Source organism: Caloenas nicobarica, chromosome 2 (assembly GCF_036013445.1).
Source record: "Caloenas nicobarica isolate bCalNic1 chromosome 2, bCalNic1.hap1, whole genome shotgun sequence".
Taxonomy (NCBI): Eukaryota; Metazoa; Chordata; class Aves; order Columbiformes; family Columbidae; genus Caloenas; species Caloenas nicobarica.
The window spans coordinates 133470761-133492546 of NC_088246.1; the positions used below are offsets into that span (position 1 = coordinate 133470761).

General features: G+C 38.1%; 1 protein-coding gene across 1 annotated transcript; it reads right to left on the minus strand.

Moving 5' to 3' along the window:
• Positions 1-322: 322 nt before the first annotated feature.
• Positions 323-21582, minus strand: PEX2 (peroxisomal biogenesis factor 2). Its single transcript, XM_065628650.1, has 2 exons — positions 21303-21582; positions 323-5108 (listed from the first exon to the last, which is right to left on the minus strand). Exon 2 carries the CDS (start codon positions 5087-5089, stop codon positions 4175-4177), a length of 915 nt encoding a protein of 304 aa, XP_065484722.1. The 5' UTR covers positions 5090-5108; positions 21303-21582; the 3' UTR covers positions 323-4174.
• Between the last annotated feature and the right edge of the window lie 204 nt (positions 21583-21786).

Sequence of the window (21786 nt, forward strand, 5' to 3'; positions counted from 1 at the left end):
GTGTTTTGGTTGCACACACTGTGACTTGCAGTAGTCCAGGCTACCATATTTTTGCAAAGTGTAACAGCTGACAATTTATTGCTATGACTAGTCTGCTCATAAGCAGAATTATTAAAAAGATAATTTACTTTGGAACCAAAAATTGAAGAAATTTTTATAGTGAACTGTAACTATAAACTAGTTTCCCACTTTGAATTTTAGTCCCATGCATACTGTAATATGAAATCACCTGACAGCCAAACCATTGAATAAGCATGACTAGCCTTCCAATAAATAAATAGTCTCTTGAGAAAAAGACAAAACTTCAGAACCTCCTGTTAATAAGTATATTTTATTTGTCAACTTGGTTTTCATAAGTTCAGTACATCCCAGATAACCATTGTAGTAATACATTTAAATAAGCACGCTCATTGAACTGTATTTAGAAAAAAAAAAATTTCTTTCATCTTTCTTAACATCTTCACCACTTTGCCCAGATCATTCTCGCCCATCACATCTCACACTTATGGAAAAATAAAGAAATATTTCCAGGTAATGCAAAAATCAGATACTATCCCCGACATTTCTTTTACAGAATACTGAAATTCCTGCTTTTAAGTCTTTCACAAGACCTCTCTTAAAGCACATAGCGTAGATGAAGTCATGGTGGTTTGTAAAAGCAAGGAATCAGCATTCTCTGACTCCTTCAATCTGAATGCCTCCAAAATCACACCTCGTGAAAACCAGTAATTTTAATTCAAATGACAAGTTTTCTAGTATGTTTATTAATATAATTAGCCTGTTTCAGTTATGGCTTCATTTTTTGATTCCTGAGACAATGAAAATGTTCATGTAGCACACAAAGACACAAAACAGAGCACAAATAAATATGTTAATACAGGGTTGTAACTCTTATCCAAGATCGAATAAGACTTCTGGTCCTTTAGCTTTCTTAAATTCTAGGCATTTATCCTTTTCACTGATGCACATATGACTGCTCAGAAGTATATTCTCAGGGTAGCTGAACACCAAAAACTTTTTGTTTAGAGAAAATGACTGATAAGATCAACATTCAAACCCAAATTTTATTCCCTCTACTGCAGGAAGCATCACCAGATGTGTCTTAGTCCTTTGTTACAGTTGAATTTTAACCTGAAAATAGAATGCTTATGTGGACAAATTATCAATGCAACTAGTATGCAAAATTAATTATCCTTTGATTAATCTACGAATTATCTATTTTTTTCTGTAATATCTTCAAGTAAGACTTTTCTGCATCTTATGTATCACAAGACATAACAAACCAGAATTACGATATAAAAAAGTATATTTTTAATTTTACAGTGCTATAAGGAAGCTGTTGAGTATTGACTTTAGAGTCCTCCAAAGCTAATGTGGTAGCAAGTAGTTTTTCAATACGCAAGTTGAAATCTTGGTTTCAATATTAGTTGTGACTACAACTAAGTGAAGGTTTCAACACATGGTAGATTAAAAAAAAAAAATTCTGTATCTGCCAAAAGGAACCACTCTCTTCCCAAATTTTCTGTTTCTGTGAGATGCATGGTACCTGCTTACTGGCATGAAAAATAAAAGAATTAAAGCCACACCTTAGGATGTAGGATCTTAAGGTAATAGAAACTGCTTATTTATGCCATAAGACAAAGACTACACAAATTTGGTCAGTGCTACCAGCTACAAACCTAACATACTGACGATGACATACTACAGCAGTAAGCCAATGCTTTAGTATAATAAGCCATCATAAGTATCAAAAGCTGAACTCCAGAAGAAAAACAGGGAAGCCAAGTGCAATACAGCACTGCCAGCAGAAAATAGCTGTACAGTAGAGGTACAAAACTTCTGGAAACAGGTTTTAGCATGGATGAAAAACAGAGCATACATTTTGGTAGGATTTCACCTGCATGGAGCTGCACGAGATAAAACAAACCTCAGCAAATTCACGCAGCTTAGGTAAATCAAACAGCAGGACAGAGGGAGGTGCAATGAAAAAGGAAGATAACATTATTTAAATACTCAGGGAAAAGAAACATTTCTAAATAGGAAAGAAGTTAACTCCTACATAAGAAGAACATGACACCCGACATGAAAAAAAATCCATGCTCTTTTGACACAGTACTGCACTGTGACTTTAGAAGGAATGAAAAGTCCCCAAGAAACAAACGTCTGCCCCGTTTATAAAACACGAACATTAGATGTGTACAAATCTTCATGAATTAAGACAGTTAAAGAGAGAGGTAGCAGGAATGCCGATGATCCTTTCTGGAGGCATTGGACCACCTCAGAGTTCGGGTTGCTAATATATTTATTTGGGAACAGCTGTTAAGTGAAGTGGAAGGACAATTCATACAGAATCACTTCAGCACCAGCAAGCGACTCCAGGATATTCTCCAACAGACTTGACAGTTTTGATACTTATAATAAAGACAGATTTGTACCTGCTGGTTCAAATTGCAACTGCAAATAACAGAAATTTGGCAGGCTGCTGATATACACATTTGATGGTAAATAATATCTCGCAGCACATATCTGGAAGCAGTTGGTCTGAAGTCTCTGTCGACTCACAGAACAGCATCAGAATTAATGAAGTTTTGGGCTGCCCAAAGATACTTACAAACCCACTAACTATATTTAATTGCATCAGATGAAAGTGTTGTGTGTCACTAAAGATCAAAACCTGGAATTTAAGATCTTCAAACAAATAGGCTGGTGGGTTGTTTTAATCAGACACTGAAGAATGTAATAAACCATTTCATAAAAGTACATCAAAGATATTGGATCAGTTGTTACCATACTATTTTTGGGACTGACTATTGATGATAGCCAATCAAGAACACAACCATCAAAATGATTTACTCAACTGGGTAGGTGTTCCAGAATTTAAGAGCCAAAAAAGGATGCAAGGTATTTTTGTGTTAATGAGACACTTCTGGGTAAGACTCTCTGTTGAAATGGACTGCAATTTTGAAACAAACAAACAAACCCCGAACAAACCCCTTATAAAACCAGGTCAGAGAACAAGTGGATAAAGTGCTAAGACAAGGAATAATAAAAACATTGTAAAGCCAACAGAAAAAGCAAAGAGTAATAATAAAAACCAGGACGAGTTACCTATTTTTTTTTTAATATGTCTACATGAACATAACTGTGTTTGATCTTTTTTCTGTGTGGTAGCGAGGTGTTAGTAAGGTTGGGCACCTGCCTTGACCACACCAAAAAAAGAAATGTGGCAAGTCCTGAAGACAGCATCTTGCGAGTAAACAGTTTTCTCTAGTGTTTCTTACTCAGAAGAATGTGGGTTACCTTGGGGAGCTGCCACATTCCAATGGATGATGAACTGCATCCCTCAGCTTTATAGGAAAGAAGTGGGAGGTGGTCATATATACATCACTGAAGATCACAGATATATAGCTAAGTGAGAAAATCAGTCATCTCATGAAGGTCTAGAAGGTGCACCGTATTTACAAAATAAGTGGTTATATCTCCTGTAGGCACATGTTAGCTACAGAGTATCTGTCTGTCTGCCAGATGGATCAAGTAAAGTTTATGGTCTATTGATAAGAGAGCAATTCCAAGGTAGAGTGTGGCTGAATATGATGAAAACCGTTAATAATCTGCAGAGATGACAATTCAACTTACACCTTTCCTTTTTGCAGTGGTTATCCCACTGGGAATTGAAATTTGAAACATTCAAATTATTCTTTATTCTGTTATTCTTTAAGTGTGACAAGGATGACCTTTCCCACTAAATTCATCTACTAGCTAAGTTGGTAATGGCAGAAGCTTTTACAAAAACGTTGAGAAAATCCACAGAATGGGTAAAAGCTTACTGGGTATCTTCATCTTTGAAGGAAGTATAACACATGCAGTTAGGAAGTTGCAGGCTGACAGACTCTGGATCTAAAATGGAAAGACTTGACAACATCAGGGCACCAAATTGGGATCAAGTAGTCTGATATAGTAGAAGAGCTGGTGAACTCCTCGTCTTTCCTTCAGAGAGGCAAGTTGGCACTATTAGTCAGTAAAAAAATAATACCAGCAAAGAACTACATTACAACAACTTACAGAGTCTCCAAAACCATCTTTAAGCTGTCTGTTTACAATAATTTCTGAATTTTTCCATTAATCTCTGCAACATGGTATTTCACATATAGTATAAAAACAAATCAACCCCCTATCAGGCATGCAGCTCTGTCATTTCAATTTTATATTTCAGTGGCTGAAGACTCTGTACCTCTAAACCACATTTAGGACATGTAAAATACGTATCAGATAAATAGTTACTTTTAATACAGTAGTAACAAAAAACATGTGAACAGCCTATGGTATGTGGCATGGTAGGCCATTCTCCACATAGTGAACATTCCTTGCAGTGAGCTGCTAATGTGTTTTCACTACTGGAAAGACCTGCAATAGGCAAACACCAAGAAGAAATTTTAAGTTTTAGTTTCTGTACGTTAATAAGTGGCAGCAGATAGATCAGAAATTCAGCAAAGCCATGCCATAAGAGCTCCCTGTTCATGTATTCAAATCCTACCTGACGAACACTTTGTGGCTTGCAAAAAACAGACCTAATTCCTAGAATGCGTTCTGTTAGTGTTGCAAATGTTCCTTTCTGAAGAAAAATCAGAAAATTTAGAAGTCCACACAATTTAAGTAGTCCAGATCCAAAGTTAATACAAGCCTTAATTTTGCAGAAAGATTGCAGTTGACGATTGCTAAATAAATCATAACATCGTTCTTCCAACCATCTTCCACCAACAGTGAAAATAAGATACCATAACTTCTGGTGTTTGCTCAGAGGCTGGTATTTCTCTGTCTGAGATAAGTTATTCTTGTATTGAATATTCAGAATAGCCTGTCCCACAGTTGCATTCTTGGAATAGATAGTGAATCTCCACAATATAAGCCATAAAAATGCTTTTACTTCTGGTTCGAAATGAGCCAACACTCCTGGTTTAAATCCATGAAAACAGCTGGTAAACTGGGACCACACTAGTTGTTCCAGGGCTTTGTTTAGTTCAAGAGCATCAAGTTGACTTATTCTGAGCACAGGATTCACGCTCTTTTCATTTCCAGTGCTGGAGGCCATTTCTTCACAAAAAAACTTTCTAGGAATAAACATAAATAGATTTTAGTATAATGGAGTATTTCATATTATTATTCTTATTAAAGATAACGAAGTTGTAATATACCAGCAGTAAACAAGAAATAACAAAAAAGCTTCTTCGGAATGCTATATTAATACGCCATTAATGTGCTGCAAGTCCTTTCAGGAAGCTTTACATTAATAATATAAAATTTCATCTCAAAAGAAGTTATATTGCACTATATTTCACAAACAGAAACATTTGTATTTGATTATAGAGAAGTGTTTAGCATTTTCCAGACATTTAGAAAACTCCAGATATTTAATATTTCACTATATAAATTTAAAAAAAAATGCTGGGCATAATTTCAATATTCAGTTGGACCTTAAAATAGGAGATCAGAAACAAGACTTGTAAAACTCTATGGTGTTTCATGGAGAAAGGAAGAAAATGAACACAGTAACTAAAATCTAGAAGATAACAGTGGGGTGGATAAAAAAATTTGCTATGTGAATATTTCAGTAGCTGCAGGTGAAAGTAAAATCTTAGAAAGCTAACAAATTTAAAAATTGCATACAGAAAGATATGGATTAAAATTACGTTGGGAATGATCAAATTTGCTAAATAAAGGCAGTGATTTGTTTAGTTTAGAGAAGAATCATTATAGGAGATTAAAGAAATACTTAGCATTCAGACAAATTATCATACAGTACATCACTGAAGCCTGCATGTATTTTCTAGAGCATTTTGACAGATGCGGGATTGTGTTACTTGTCGTATAACAAATTTCCTGGCAAGATGATTAACGTATACTAGCAACTTCAACAAATGTATACTCTTTTTGTTCAAGCATTACAGAGAAAAATAAAAGCATTTTTTAAAATTGCTTGGTTTAAATGTTATTGTATCTGGAATTCTGCGACTACGAAAATAAATGTAATAAATTGTAGAAGCAAAATATGGATAATGCCGCAGTAATGCAAAATTGTGAGGTAACTGATTTTTGGTTCCTTTTGTCCACATAAAAAACACCAAAGTGATGTAGGAGAAGTGGTATATTTCAGGTAGCACGCAACATATTTCACTTGCTAAACTAGATTCTTTGCATAACAGACAAGCAAGGGTCAACAGCTTTCTGGACAAAGTACAGAATAAGGTACTTCAAATCCTTATTTATAAGAGGAAAACCTGCTATAACACAAGACTGCTTTGAATAAAAGATGCCATGTAGGATCCTATATAGGAATGGTTGCTCATGATGCCAAGAATACTAAAACACAATCCTCCAAACAAATAACTGTTCGCTGAAACAGAGTGCACCAGAAGTTTTAAAACCCAGTATAAAACACTCTTTGTAGCATTCCTACTATAGTTGGTCATACTTCCATTATCCCAGGTGCTATGAGAAATTGCTGTTGTAGATTTCTAATATATAAGATGGCAAAATCTGTGCAGATTTTTTTTTTCTTCCCCAGTATAGCCAGATTGTCTAAAGAAACCTCAGCAAGTGAGGAAGGGGTCATCAGGAACCTTCCAAAGTTCAACGAAAACATGTCAAATATACAGGATTATGATGGGTCATGAAATACGAAAGATAGCCCATGGATCACTATAGGCTGGGAGCTGACTGACTGTAAAGATGCTTTGCATAAGAGGACTTGGGGATTCTGGTAGGCAGCAAGCATGTAGCCAGCAGGCTGAAAGGTGTGCTTATTCCCCTCTATTTGGCATTGATGAGTCTACACCTGCGATACTATGTCCAGTTTTGCCTCTTTTCTATCAATAGTACGAAAGAAATATCAAAAAACTGAGAAGAGTCCAGCCACTAATAACATCAGGGAGCCACAACACCTGACATATAAGAACTTGAAGGAACTCAGATTGTTCAACTTGAAGATAGGGCAGCTAAGAAGTGATCTAATAGTAACCTTCCACTACCTAAAGGTTCCAGAGAAGATTAAGTCAAACCTTTCTGTGAGATGCAGTGAAAAAAAGAGTCAACCATTTAAGTTGCTACATGAGAAATTCCAGTTGCACATAAGGAAACTGGAACAGTTTGTGCAGAGGGACTGTGAAATCTCCATCCCTGGAGGTTCTTAAAACTTGACCAAATGATGCCCTAAGCTACCTGTTCTAGCACTGAATTTATCCCCAATTTGCACAGGAGGATGGACCAGATTTCATAATGATCTTCCCCGGACCTTCCCAAAAATTTGTGCATGCCTGATTGTAGTATCTGATTCATGACAATACATTTTTTTTTCCAAGCCTGTGATCCTTTATAGAACTTTATTTGAAGGAAATGACTTCAGTGAATCTGTCATTGTGGACTGGAACATTGTATACAGAAAAAGGGAACCACTTTTGAACCAACAAGTCCAAACACTGTTAATCTTTAAAATTTTGCAGATTCCAGTGAGTCTCCTTTTTAAAACAAAATGAGAATCAGCACCACATATCCTGTTCAACTGTGACATATTTAATGTGTCTTCCTGAATTACCAACTAGAAGTTTGATTGAACTTTGAAGTAACTTCTATATAAACTGTATGGAAAAGGAAGAGTATCAGACAAAAACATAAGCAACTAATAATAAAGATGTACTTTAAAATACTTAAAATACTTACTTTAAATCATGCTTATAATATTCCTATGTAAGAAAAGCTTTCTTTTTAATGAACCATTAGGTAAGCATTCTCAATTTAAGCAATAAAACTGAGTATTGTTCTGAAGTTCTTTGTTGCTAAGAACAATGACAATTTGCCATAGGTCACTGCTGTTAACTGGATCCCGCAAGTTACTTAAAGATTATATCCATACAGCTTTGATTTTAATGTGTAAGCACATTTCAGTGTGCCTACTGTTACACACAGGCTCAAGTGTTCTGCTATATGCTATGCTTAGTTGTTTAAGGTTTTATTGCATGTATAAGGTAGGTACTTCCACATACAAATATTAAAAGGGAAATTTGTATTCTCCTATGCAAAATATCTGAAAATCTTCTAATGATCTGGATAATAGCAATTGTTTATTTGAGAGAAGAAGCCTAAATTCTCATCTCTCTCTATTTTTCTACAGTAGGGAATTTTCATTATATTATTTATCTATGGTGTCCATTTTTTTCAAGTTATAATGATAAAGAACAAACAAATGATAATAAAGTTTTCCCTTTCAAAATTACTTCCCCTATACAAAATCCTTTCAGAAATGTGTTTTTTCTGTTTGTACTGTTTTCACAAATAGTGGTGAAGATACCTAATAAACTCTGTGTGATTAACTTGGTATATAAATACACTTGAAGATCAAACACTAAAGACTACTATTTGAAAAGTTTTCACTTGATTTTACACCATCACAGATGCTGCGAAGAAAAAAATTAAAAATTGCCTCCCAGAAAAAACAAAACCACAGAACATTTCTTTCTTAAATAACCTATAGTTTGTCTGTTTTTTTTTTTACTAAAAAAATAAACAATCCCACTTGTACAGTACACTGTGCAACAACAACAAAAAATACAATTATTGTATATCACCAGGGAAAGAGGAATTTCTTCTGGTATATGTTAGTGCTGTTATTGAGCATTGTACAAATTATGAATGAACATATTTTATTTGGAAACATGTTATTGACAGAAATCTATCAATAGTAATGTGAGTATTGTCAACAGCCTGCCAATATTAATGTAATTATGATTAACGGGATAACATGGATTTTAGCTGTAATACCAAGTAACATCTCCTGCATTGCTGCTATCAATATAAGCATTATTATTGACCTGTTATGGGACTATCAGTATGAGATGTATTACCATCAGGCATATTTGTCAATGCATTCTGCCCACAAAAATTCTACATTTAAATTTACAGGTCTGTAAACTTTGCCTGCAGAAATACACAAATCCAAGTAACCTCTAGGGTGCTATTTTTTCCACAGGGCTATTCCACTGTGGATGAGTAATCAAGTGGGGTTTCTGCTGGCTCAGTGCTACTGCAATCACATTCACTGCTTTTCTAGCATAATGATTAGAAGACAGACAGACATAGATGTAGAAGCTTCAAGGTATTTTGAAGTATGATTTGTCAAAATACTTTTTGGGAAGCCAAATGAAAACGTATTTTATTAAGTCAAAAATGAACTTTATTCCTTACTGCTCTAACTTAAAACTGCATTTAGAATGCAAGTAGCAGCACACTCCTTCACTTCACCGAGTTAGTGATTTAACTATTTTAGATAATCTCTTCCATGCAGCAAAAACATGCAGTCTGAGCACTGTACAGAGGTGGAATGGACCACAAGAGACTACCTAATCCTGACTCAGCATGAACGCAAGCTCAAGAATATCTTGACAGATGTTTAACTACCAAGAAAGCTGATTCCACACTTTCTCTACGGAGTCTGTTCCAGTGTTTTATCACCTTAAGAATCTTTTATTCAATCTACAAGATCTTTATTACAAACAAATATGGTTTTCATTCCACAAGAGAAAACAATAACAACAGAGAAGAATTTCCAGTCTACATCTTCTCAAAGGGAAAAAATGGTGACATATGTGAGGGGACCATCTACATATAGAAGATCTGCAAACTAGACAATATCCTCTTTCCTACAATATGCTAGTATGACCCTCCAGAAAAAAACCACACTTTTTTTCAGCAGCATAGTTAGTATTTACCTTGAGGTCTACTATATAACACAAAACACAAAACTTCCAATCCCTTTTCAGCTTAGTATCATCAGTAACTTTTGTAAGTGTGTGTTCTCTTCGATCATCCAACTCATTAATGCCTTTTCATCTTGGCAGGGTACTATAGATAAGTACTCTGTAAAGACAATTTTTCAACTTGATGCTGATAATATCAGCATCTAATGGAGATAGTATCGATATTACATTTCCCTACCTTGCTTATGAAGGGAAAAAGACTTTATTAAAATCAAGTTATATTGTACCTAAAGTTTTCCTTTTACTTATCTTGCTTTTCATTCTAAGAGGAGAAACAGATGAGGCTTCTTACGAATAGGTCATGTTAAACCATACTGGCTATTTTCCAATCTGTCTTCTGCATATTTTTGGATACAAATTAATTGCAAACTACTTACTCCTGAACCTTTATTTGGAAACAAAACTGAGAGCTTCAATAATTCTCTTAACAAAAGAATAAAGAGACACAAAACCACACACACACAAACTGATTTCACTGGCTATTTTTACCCCCTGAGACATTAAATAAATAAATAAATAAATACATACATACATCAAATCAGTGGTGCCTAATTCCTCAATCATTCTAGGATGAATTTTATTAGGATTTGCCACTTGAGCACATCTATATTAAGATTCCTTAAGGCTATTCTTTCTGTGCTTTGGTTCCCCTCTTATTTCCTGTCTAAGATAATTTTATGAAGTAACAGGTCACAATATCTCTCTCTTATAAAGTATGAAGTAGAGAAACAGTCTTTGAAAATCTGCTAGTTGTTCTCCTTTCTTATTTAATAACAGATCTAGGTAATGGATCTACCCCTTTGTGCCTTCTATTACTTAGATTTTCAGGCCCCTTCATTGATTCTTTTCTTGTGCTTTGCAAATTGAAAGTTACTTTATTCTTTAAAGTCATTGATTTTATTCTTACATTCATATGCTTTTCCTTTACATTCATCCCTAATCATGTTGCATTATTTCTGCCTGGACAACTCTTTTGATTTCCAGGCCACTGAAGAATTCCTGATATATAAAGTCTCTTTAACATTCATTATTATTATTTTAGTTTATTATTATAAAATATCTCAATACAAAGAAACAACAGGGCATACATTAAAGGATTTTTTAGTCTTTTCAACAGACTAGATTCTGCCAAGTCCCAGTATTCAGACCTATGGCAGAGGCACCAGGGAAACAGCTTCTGGTAGGCATGCTAGGAATCATACTCTCTTTGGAGAAACCAGCACTAACACATGGATCCTCTTTTCTTTAGGAATTATAGAATAATTCTGTCTGGAGAAGACCTTTAAGGCCATTGAGTCCAACTTTTAACCTAACACTGCCAAGTCTATGACTAAAGCATGTCCCTGAGCACCACATCTTTTAAACACCTCCAGGGATGTTGACTCAACCACTTCCCTGGGCAGCTTGTTCCAATGCCTGACAACCTTTTCAGTAAAGAAATTTTTCCTAATATCCAATCTAAACCTCCCCTGGCGTAACTTAAGGTTACTTCCCTTAATCCTATTGCTTGTTACTTGGAGAAGAGACCGACACCCTCCATGCTACAACCTCCTTTCAGGTAGTTGTAAAGAGTGATAAAGTCTCCCCTCAGCCTCCTTTTCTCCAGGCTAAACAGCCCCAGTTCCCTCAGCTAGTCCTCATAAGACCTGTGCTCTAGACCCTCCATCGACTTCATTTCCCTTTCTTTGGACACACTCTAGCACCTCAATGTCTTTCTTGTGGCAAGGGGCCCAAAAAACACAGTATTTGAGGTGGGGCCTCACCAGGGCCAAGTGTAGAGAGACGATCCCTTCCCTAGTCCTGCTGGCCACACTAGTGCTGGTACAATACATTCAGAGTTGCGCCTTTGCTGCTGCCATACTGAGTGTGTGTGTGTGTGAAAGAGAACAAGCCATACCCTTGGTCTACTATCCTTCCTTTTATGTTCACAAAGTTAGGCTATCAACAGATAGCAATGAAAACTATCTTTCTACCCACTACAAGAATGCTGAGATTTTTTTTGTTAATGTGAAGGGGTTTTTTTTTCTTTTTTTTTTTTTTTGTGAAAATGTATTCCATTTAACTGTTCTTTTCAGTTATTCTCAATAGCAAAGAATATTTTAGATGTCAATTTGAAATCAATAAATTTTAAAGATGAAAAATCAAATTATATGTATCTAGTTAATTTTACAATCTTCCTTTACATCAAGCCTCATAATAAAACACAGAACCTGGACCCCAGCTGCTGAAAACCTCATGTTTTACCATTAATTTTCATCTCTTTCTTGCTCATCAAGTGTAGAGAGAAATATCCTCAGATCAAAGTCTAATTGGGAGCCCCAACTGAGCTGTCTCTTAATCACTGTAAAATTAACTTATCACTATATCACTACCTCAAATAACCTTACGAAAGATTGATTTTGTATCACTGTCTGAATTTCTATATACTTCAGCCAAATACCTATCATTTCATAAAGAACATGAACTGAATATTTAACCATTTGGAGTAACTGCTAATACTAATTGAAAAACCAGTAACACTGCAATCACGGAAAATCTCTCTTATATTCCTGGGAGGCAGATTATTTTTCAAGATGAAGAAAGTAAAAGAAAACATTGAATGACTGTGTAAGAAGTCAATCCAATAGATGAAATTCAGATTTTTCACTAATGAGGTTGAGTGAGCAACTAGTAACATACCCCAGAATCCTGAATGCTACACTTACATTTAGTGTTAGAAGACAAAGTACAGGACAAAGATACATTCAAATTACAGGTTGCTTTTCCAACTTTAACTTAGTAAACTTAGATTTCATAAAACAGGATACAGGATATTAACCACTGCTGAATGCCTTAAGACAGCAAGAAAACATAATGATAGCTCATTGATCTATCTTCCATACACTACCTGCCAGAGTCAAAATATTAGGGCTTCAAGTTACAAAATCAAAACCAGCTCAGAAGAGCCAGAACTGATACGACAGTAACAAAGAGCAGTATGAAAGTGCTGCACTGTTAGAAGCTGTACATCAGTCATTTCTGTCAGCATTTGATGAAAACTGAAAATCCCATGTCAAAGTAATACACTTTCTCGATGAATGCTAGCAACCAAGACTATTATTGGCCAACATTAAAGATATGCTGAGTACTAGGAGTTTCCACTGACTTGAGAAAAAATTGTGATCAGTCAGCACTCTTAACAGACAGATTAATAGATGCAGACAACTAGATCTGATAGACTAATTACCGCATAACTAATATTTCAGATACTACCTTCTAAAATTTGTGATGTTAAATTTAAGGCTACAAGAGCTCAAATACATTTGTACTCCCTGTAGCATAAAGGCCATGGAAAGAACCATCCTACCAACTTCCCAGATATGGCCCTAATTTTCCTTTCTTAGAATAAACAAGAAAATAAGGGTGTAACAAGTCATACGTTAAATCACTATTCTCCTTTATCCCATATGCCATTCCTCTTCTTCCCCCACCTTATTTCCTCTTTTCTGTCATCCCTCTCCTTAGTATGTCAGATTGCAAACTCATCTCTAAAGAGACTTGTCAATTGCACCAGTAAATACCCACTCTCTGCTGTACTAAACTGCCCTGGTTTTGTTAAAAACAAGACCAGTTCTCTTTTAGTGAATTTTCCTTTCAGCTAAGTTCTTCTAAGTAACTGTACTTTTCTGAATTTAGCTGCATGTTTTTTGAGACACTGCGCTCTGGAACTCATAAGACAACCAATGGAATGCAGAAGAAGCCCATGTTTTGATTTATTGCTACAGCAACCAAGGATTCTGATAAAATTTTGCCAGCTCCGCCATGAGAGGGGCATATTTGCAAGGAAGGGCAGACAGAGCAGGTGACTAAAACTCACCGAGTATTCCAACCCACACAGGTCATACACCCTATAAAAGTGGGAGATCACGAGGGCCTCGCTCTCTTCGACCGTGGCTGGCATCTGAAGAGGACCCTGCCTGTTGTGCCTGAGATCCAAGGCCTGGTTCCAGACCCTGCATCCCTGAATCCAGTTCCCGTTTACTGCGAAGTCCCGCCCAGGATTCCGGGTGCCTGCCCTGCAGCCACTGGAGTGACGCCAGCTCCGCCAAGCTGGGGGGAATGCTGCGCTACCCCGTGATATTCAAGATTGGTTTTGTATATTTTGTATTATTTTCTCTACTTATTACTAGCATTAGTAAAGCATTTTAAAACTTTTTTCCAACTTGCAAGTCTCTCTTCCTTTTCATCCTTATTACTTTTTCTATGCGGGGAGGGTGGGGGGTTAACAGAGAGCATCTGCCACGGTTTATTGTCACCTTGCAGTGAACAGTGACAAACCTAGCTGTTGTTCTTTTTAATTAAATCATTGATAAAAGAACAAAGAAGCCCAACAAAACAAAGCTGAATCGTAACTTGAGGCTTTCCAAAAAACACGGTTCAAAAAAATCCCTTGAACACCAAGATGAAGAGGCAAAATATATGCCCAATATGCAATATTAACCCTCTTTCTTTGGGCCTATGTAATGGGAATTATCACAGAATGGTTAAGGTTGGAAGGGACCTCTGGAGATTATCTAGTCCAGCCCCAGGGACACCTGGAGCAGATCAGACAGGAAGGCACCCAAGCAGGTTTTGAATGTCTCCAGGGAAGAAGACTCCACAACCTCTCTGGGTAGCCTGTTCCAGTGCTCTGGCACCCTCAAAGTAGAGAAGTTTCTCCTCATATTCAGAGGGAATCTGAATATTATCTGGAGACATGACTCGCATTTACTGTTGCTAAACCAAAATGATGGAGGGTTTGATTGGAGCAGTTTGACACAGCTGCAATTGTCATGTTTAACAAGGAAGGAACAGCCCTTTGCACTGAAGGTAAAAATCTCTGACTATTATATCAGGAGATAGAAGTGCATGGCAAAGATAAAGATCCCTTGTGCTACAAATACAGGTCTCAGCTGCTGTTGATCACATCAGCAGATGACAGGAGACCCTTGTGTTTGAAAAGATTTTGGTTATTATGAGGATACGAGGTTCTGGTATAAGGATGGATAACTGAAAGTTATCTTACATTGTATGTGTAAAAGTTAAAAGGACACAAAGCTTCGTAGATGTGCCATCCTTTGTGTTAAGCAGGTGAAGCATCACACTGTGGCAGAGGTATGCAGCTCCTTTTCAGAATGGTTCAAAGATAGAACATAAATGCATGGTTGTGAACACACTCTGGGCAGTTACAGCCATAACTGTTCATTTGCTGGTTATTGTTACTTACCTGAAAAGTTGGCCTTATGTCTTGGGACACACATAGTATCTGCTTTGCACTGTTGCAACAGCACTGTATCATATCATAGCTTCATTTGTGAAGCATAGCGTCACTCCTAATTTTATGCATCTTTTCTATGACCCTACTTACCTTTCTTCCATTCCAAATTACATACAAAAAAGAGTCATCTAACTTAAATTCCCATTTGACAGCTCTGTGTTTCTGTTCTGCTCCTACCTGTCTGATCCATATGAAAGGAGATGCCAGGATGAAGACTGAGAAGATACGCAGAAGGGATTCAGAAGCAGTGTCCGTTCTATATACTCGGATGCAATTTACTACAGATGATAGAACCCTGAAATTTTGCATTAAACACCTCAGCCTCCTCATTTATGAAACAGTCATTTCCCAGATCTTATTCCAACTTTCTTCCTTTTTACATACATATGCATATCAACTGCACAATCACGAATATTCAGCGATATGCAAGTGTAACAATGCTGATCCAAGCACTGTGCTGCAGGAACATAACATCCTTTAACCTTTTATTAGAAATACTTACTAGATGAGAAAGGTAAAAACTGTCCTAAATGCATAGCTAAGTCATAATTAACCTCTGGCCACATCTGCACCAAAAGAAGGATTGTATGTAACAATGCCATTACAGAGTGTATATATTTATGGCATATTAAAGCCAAGAAAGCCCTGCATCAATAAAAAGACAAGCCTGCTCACTGTCAGTTTTAAGTTTCGATGTTGTATTATATGGTAAAATTTATGAATAATTGCATCTAATTATAATCACGATCTCTCAACTGATGGAAGGATAAAAACCAGTAATTCACCTGATGTACGAGCCTAATTTTTTAGGCTTGTGTTCTATAGATACACAAGCTGATGTAATTTCTGACAGCTGTGGTTGCTTCCTCCCATCTTCCTTCAGCTGTGTATTGCCACCTTTTCTTACAGACTAGCGCCAATACTCATTTGACCCTCTACTGAACTGTTCTTTTATGTTAAACTGGCAGAAACCAAACCTGTTTAAATTTATTTTTCTGCAGATTTAGTACACAAACAGGTCAGCACAGCATCAGGTAAGACTCGTGCAGTATCAGTAGGAAGAGAGCCAGGACCAGGAAAACCAGGTAGTCAGGAAACTGGCCACCTTTAAATCTCAGCATCATACTCTTACGTCTGCAAGCAGTCAGTAGCAAGACAGAAAACCAAACCTTTCATTTGTCTAGAACTGTTCCTATGGTCTTCAAACCCAACATGCTGGATGTGCAAGGATAACACCACAGCACTGCAAATATGAATAATGAAACTTTTTGCTGTCTTTCAAAAATGAAAAGAAAAAAAAAAATTATTATTTGTACAAGTCTGCTGCAGGACTAACACAGGCTTGCAGGTGAGAGGCTACTCTGTTTAAATAAGTAACACTATGTGATTCCTCCCCACTCTTACCTTTTTGATATGATTGTACTTTGAAATGTTTGGCATACATAGGGACTAATAGGGATGCTGGGAAAATTAGATGTGCTCAGTGTCCCTAAATCTTGACAGTTTTATTACTTGGTAATTATGGTAACTTTAAGCATATGAGGGAAGACTGATGTGCTTTCACCACACACTGTTCAATCCTATAACTTCATCAGCATTTTAGAATCCACTAGAGCAGTTGCACACACATATTACAAGTACAGTTTAGAAGGGGGATAATAATTTCCTTACTAGGCAGCCCAAGCTGTATACTGTGACAGCTTCTACAATCCCTCTGCAATTCCAAGGTGAATTCTCCTTCATGACTTAGTTATGCCCACAGTGTCATGGCCCTATACTAATTTATTTTCCAGGAAAACTTCATTTCTCCTTGCCAATCCCCTTGTGATATCTCTTGTCAGCTCCTCTGCTTACAGAATTAATAATATTACTTTTTAATAGTATTGTTTTTGAATATATTTTTCAAGTTTTCTTAGAATTTAAATTTGGATTATTTCATTTCTTCTACAAGTACTGCCAATATTAGCAAAAACGGAGATGGTGGAGATAACCAGTGGCAGAGAGCATTTTTAGAGAGTCTGTTCCTACTGATACAAACACAAAGAATATTAGGAATGATTCCACTTAGCTGTAAAGGCAGAAAACCTCCACAGGCCCTCTCTTGCAGGGAAAGGAAGAAATGCCCAGACCCAGAGTCAACTTTGAATCGAGCACTGCACCAATGCCATAATTAGTCTTTCTTCTCAGATCATGTATTTGTCCTCTTTTTCTTCCATCTCGACGTCTGCAATTTCTCTCAATTTTTACCCTCTCTTCCTCTGAGAAAACCTGCATTTAGTTTCGTTCTGAAAGCAGTCTGAAATAATCTCAGACTTCCGAATTTCTTGCATTCCACCTCCAAACCAAAAAATCTCTACCATCATCTCTGGGACACGCATGTTACAAAAAATCCAGCATCCTTTCTGTTCTCTTCCTGAAAATTTTTGTAAAGTTTAGATGTGAACTAATGATACCTGCAGATGTAGGCCTGATGCATGCCTGCAGGAACCACCTAGTTCATCTGAGAAGCTTCGGGGCAGAGAGCCTGCTACCTTCTCTGTCCATGTACAGCACAATCTGACTCCGGAACCTGCAACTTTTTAGCAGAACATACCTTTTTTTTTTTTTTTAATAAATTTGCTGCTTTCAACCTTAGTGCTCGAAGAGCACAGAGAGTGCTGTGAAGTAGCTGGGTTTGAAAGCACACTAGTTAGTTAAAATGAGAATCGTAGCATCGCATCCTTTCTCTTTCCCCTTCACTGGTCTACGTGGAAAAGTATATATTCTATTAGATCTCAAAAGCAAAACCAAACAAACCAACCAACCAAACACACAAGAAAACCCCCCAACCAAACACAATCCTCCGCCCCCACCCCAAAAAAAACCAAACAAAACCCCCCCAAAACAGCATAAGCAGCCTGCCTGAAAACACCATACTGAAGTAACCTTCTCCTGCAGTCCAAGAGCTGCAACAAGTTGCAGGGGCTGTAATCGCTAACTGCAGCAGCAATACAGAGAATTTGAGTCTATTCCTGTTTTTAGTCACATACAATTTACCATCATTTAAGTCGAAAATTTAAATTCACCCTCTAAATGCTCTAAAAATTGCATGAATTCAGATGCTGTTCCTGGAAAGTTAACATTCAGAAAACAGACCCTGCTAGGGAGGAATTTACATTAGGGTATTCTAGCAAAAGACTGATTTTAATTGACAAAATTACCATCTTCTAACTGCATGCATTACAAAATATGAAAAGAATGTACTTTTATGTATCTTAGAAGTTGTTCAGCTTAGTACATACTAAACAAGCATATAAGGCTAATATATTTGTAGAAAGTTAAGTGTACTTATGATGTGAAAGACCAACAGACACTATACGATATTTATAGCACGGAGTTCGTTGTGATTTAAAGAAAGATATGCCTCTCTTGAAGCTTGCTGGCAAAGGGTTGTGGTTTTTTTTTTTTTTTTTTTTTTTCAGTCATTCTAAAGTAGTAGAGAGCAGTCTCCCTCTCTGAATTTCCTGAAGTATGTCTGTGAAAGTCCACTGGTTATTGCCAAATACCGCTTGTGTACTTACTGCAAGCTAAGATTAAAAAAAACAAAACAAAACAACAAAAAACTTCAGAGTTGACTGTTAGCTCCTCCCTTTTTATTTTTTATAAATGTGATAACAAGGGAAAGTAGAAAGGGATCAGCATTGTAAATTTATGAAGTCCAATCCCCACTTGCTCAGGCAGGACCATCTGGAGCCAGTTGCACAGGACCATGTCCAGATGGTTTTTGAATAACTCCAAGAAAGGAGGATCCACAACTTCCCTGGGCAACCTGTGCCAGTGTTTGGTGACCCCCACAGTAAAAAAAAGTGTTTCCTGATGTTCAGATGGCACCTTTTGTGTTTCAGTGGGTGCTCATTGCCTCTACTCCTGTCACTGGGCACCACTGAAAACAGCCTGGCTCTGTTCTTCTGGTATTTATAGGCATTGATAAGACCCCCTGAGGCTCCTCGAGGCTGAACATTCTCAGCTCTCTCAGTCTGTCCTCTTAAGAGAGATATACCAGGGCCTTAATCATCTTTGTGGCCCTTTGCTGGACTCTCTCCAGTATGTTCATGTCTCTCCTGTACTGGGGAGCCCAGAACTGGATACAGTATTCCAGATGTGCCTTACTAGGGTTGAGGAGAGGGGAAGAATCTGCTCCCTCAACCCGCTGACAACACCCACTCTAAGGCAGCCCAGGATAAACCTAAACTGACCTAAACTTCTTCCACCAAGCATACGCCTTCCCAGCTCCAGACTTTCCCCTGGGTTCTATGATTCCCAAAGGTCTTTGCTAATGGAGACAGAGGTGAATAAGTCCTTCAGTATCTCAGCCTTTTCCACATTCTGTGTCACCAGAGCCCCTGTCCCATTCAGCAGTGAGCCCACATTTTCCCTAGTCATCCTTCCACTACTGATGTATTTACAGAAGAACTTCTTGGTGCCTCTGACATACCTCATCAGTTTCCCTAAAGCTTTAATGGGAAGTGATTTTCTTCATTTGATAAAGAGGATGTTTTCAACAAATAAAAAACCCACAAGTGTGGACCAAGGTAGGCCTAGAAGTTAAAAGGACTTAAAAACTGAAGGAAAATTCTAAGCAGAGAGTTATTTCAGATGCCTTGTCCCCAGATTAATGCAATTTCAGTAGGCTCTGTACTCAATTATTACTTAAAAAATGTAAATATATACACATAATTTTATATATATATATATATATATATATATATATATATATATTTATTGTTACCTATAAAAATACCCAAACAGGCTCCCTCTTTCACCTTCTCACACTACAACACAGATTGGTGGCCAAGAAAGAGAACGTAAATATAAAATCTTTGCAAAACCTTCACAGACAATAGCTTTGAATGTATTCCACTTTCCAATTCACTTGCCAAAAGGGGAAAAAAGGGGGATGGAAAAAAAGGAAAAAAGCCTTTTTAAAGAGTTCAGTTATACATCTTATAGGTGTGAAGTTATCCCTCTAACTCCATATCAGGTAACAGAAATGGATGACTTCATGTAGTATGCACAAACTTAAACAACATAATACAGAGATGTGAATTATTACTACCCTGAACAGTTTATTTGCTACTCTAATTGTCCCAGCAATTACAATTTGAGCTGTTTTCCTACTAATCATTACATAAACTAGTGATAACAAACATCCAGGAAGTGAAAAACAAACTGTTAATGAGTAGAAACTGAAGCACAAAGAAGAAGAAAAAATTGTAAAAGAAAGGACTGATGAAAGAGACCATAATAAAGAATAAAAACAGTAATAGCCTTAAAGTGAACACTTTAACAGCAACTAGTTGCTGAACTGCAGATTAATAGTGGCTCTAAAGAAGTTAGACATTAATTCACTGACTTCCAGTAAAATTAAACAAACGGCTAAAGATTTTAGAATCAGATTTTACTACAAACTGGCCTTAATTTATCTTTGACCTTGGTGAAGACTTCTCTCCCACTGACAGGTAAAAGACGATAGAAGAAACATACATACGGACTGAAAACAAACATACAGTGCTGTGGTTTTCAGTATGGGCTATATCATAAGTGGAAACCATAAAACACTGGCCATTCAGACTAGATCAACATTAATTTTGTGTCAATTTTGTTAGTTACACTTACAGGCTGCACAAAACTTAGATTAACAGAAAGCAGAAAGGAGCTACTGTCACCTTTAGCAGGCAGCACCTACAGGAAATCTCGTCACCTATAGCAGGCAGTCACAGGAAAGACTTTTATAGGTCTTAAAGGTTTGCTCTCTAAACTGACATTAGAATAACAATTTAGATGAAAGTATCCCTCTGCCAGAATATTATGCCCTTTCCTCTCTACAGAGCACGTTGCCAGGCTCTGTCCTTCCCTACCTTACACCCCGGGCCTAGCTGGATACCTTGCAGTCTATTTGCATGCCGAGACACGCACCAGGACACAGAACGTCAGTGGGACTCACGAAGAGAGCGTGAGGCGAAACGTAAGTTTCCACAGAGGGCCAGGAGGAGCGCCCGGGGCTGCCCCGGGGAACCTGCCCCGGCCAGCCGCCCCGAGCAAGCTGCCAGGCCGGGCTCTGCCAAGGGCCGCGGCTCCGGCAGCAGCCCCCGCACGGCGGCCCCGCTCGCCGGGAAGGCCGGCGGCGCCCCCGCTTCGACCCGCCCCGCGCCCCGACTGACCTGCGCCGCCGCCGGGACTCTGCAGGGGGACGGGCGCGACGGGCTCTACCTCGAGCTTCCTAGTGAAGGCCTACGGGGACGGAGCCTTCCCGGGCCGCCCCGGGGACTCTGCCCTCCGCCACCCGGCTGCAGCCCCGGCCCTCGGGCACCGTCCCACCAGCAGGCCCCACCAGGTCATAGAGCCAGCTCCCGCTGCGTAGAGCGGCTACGGCAGAGACAACAGACACCACAGGTAGCGGCCTAGAGTGGCTTTGCAGGAAGTACTCTGGGAGGTCGAGATGACGCGCTAGAAGGGCTCCCGGGATGGTCTCCGTGCCAGGGTGAACGGCCGGGCGGTTTGACCGACAGGCCGAAGAGCAAATCAGAGGCTCGAGGTGAGAATGAGGAGCCAATGGGAGAGGCAGGAGGCGGGGCGGTTGCGGGATCGAGTGTGGCGGAGCGGGTTGGGGGAGGTGGGTGACGTGCGCTTCCTGGACTGTGTAAG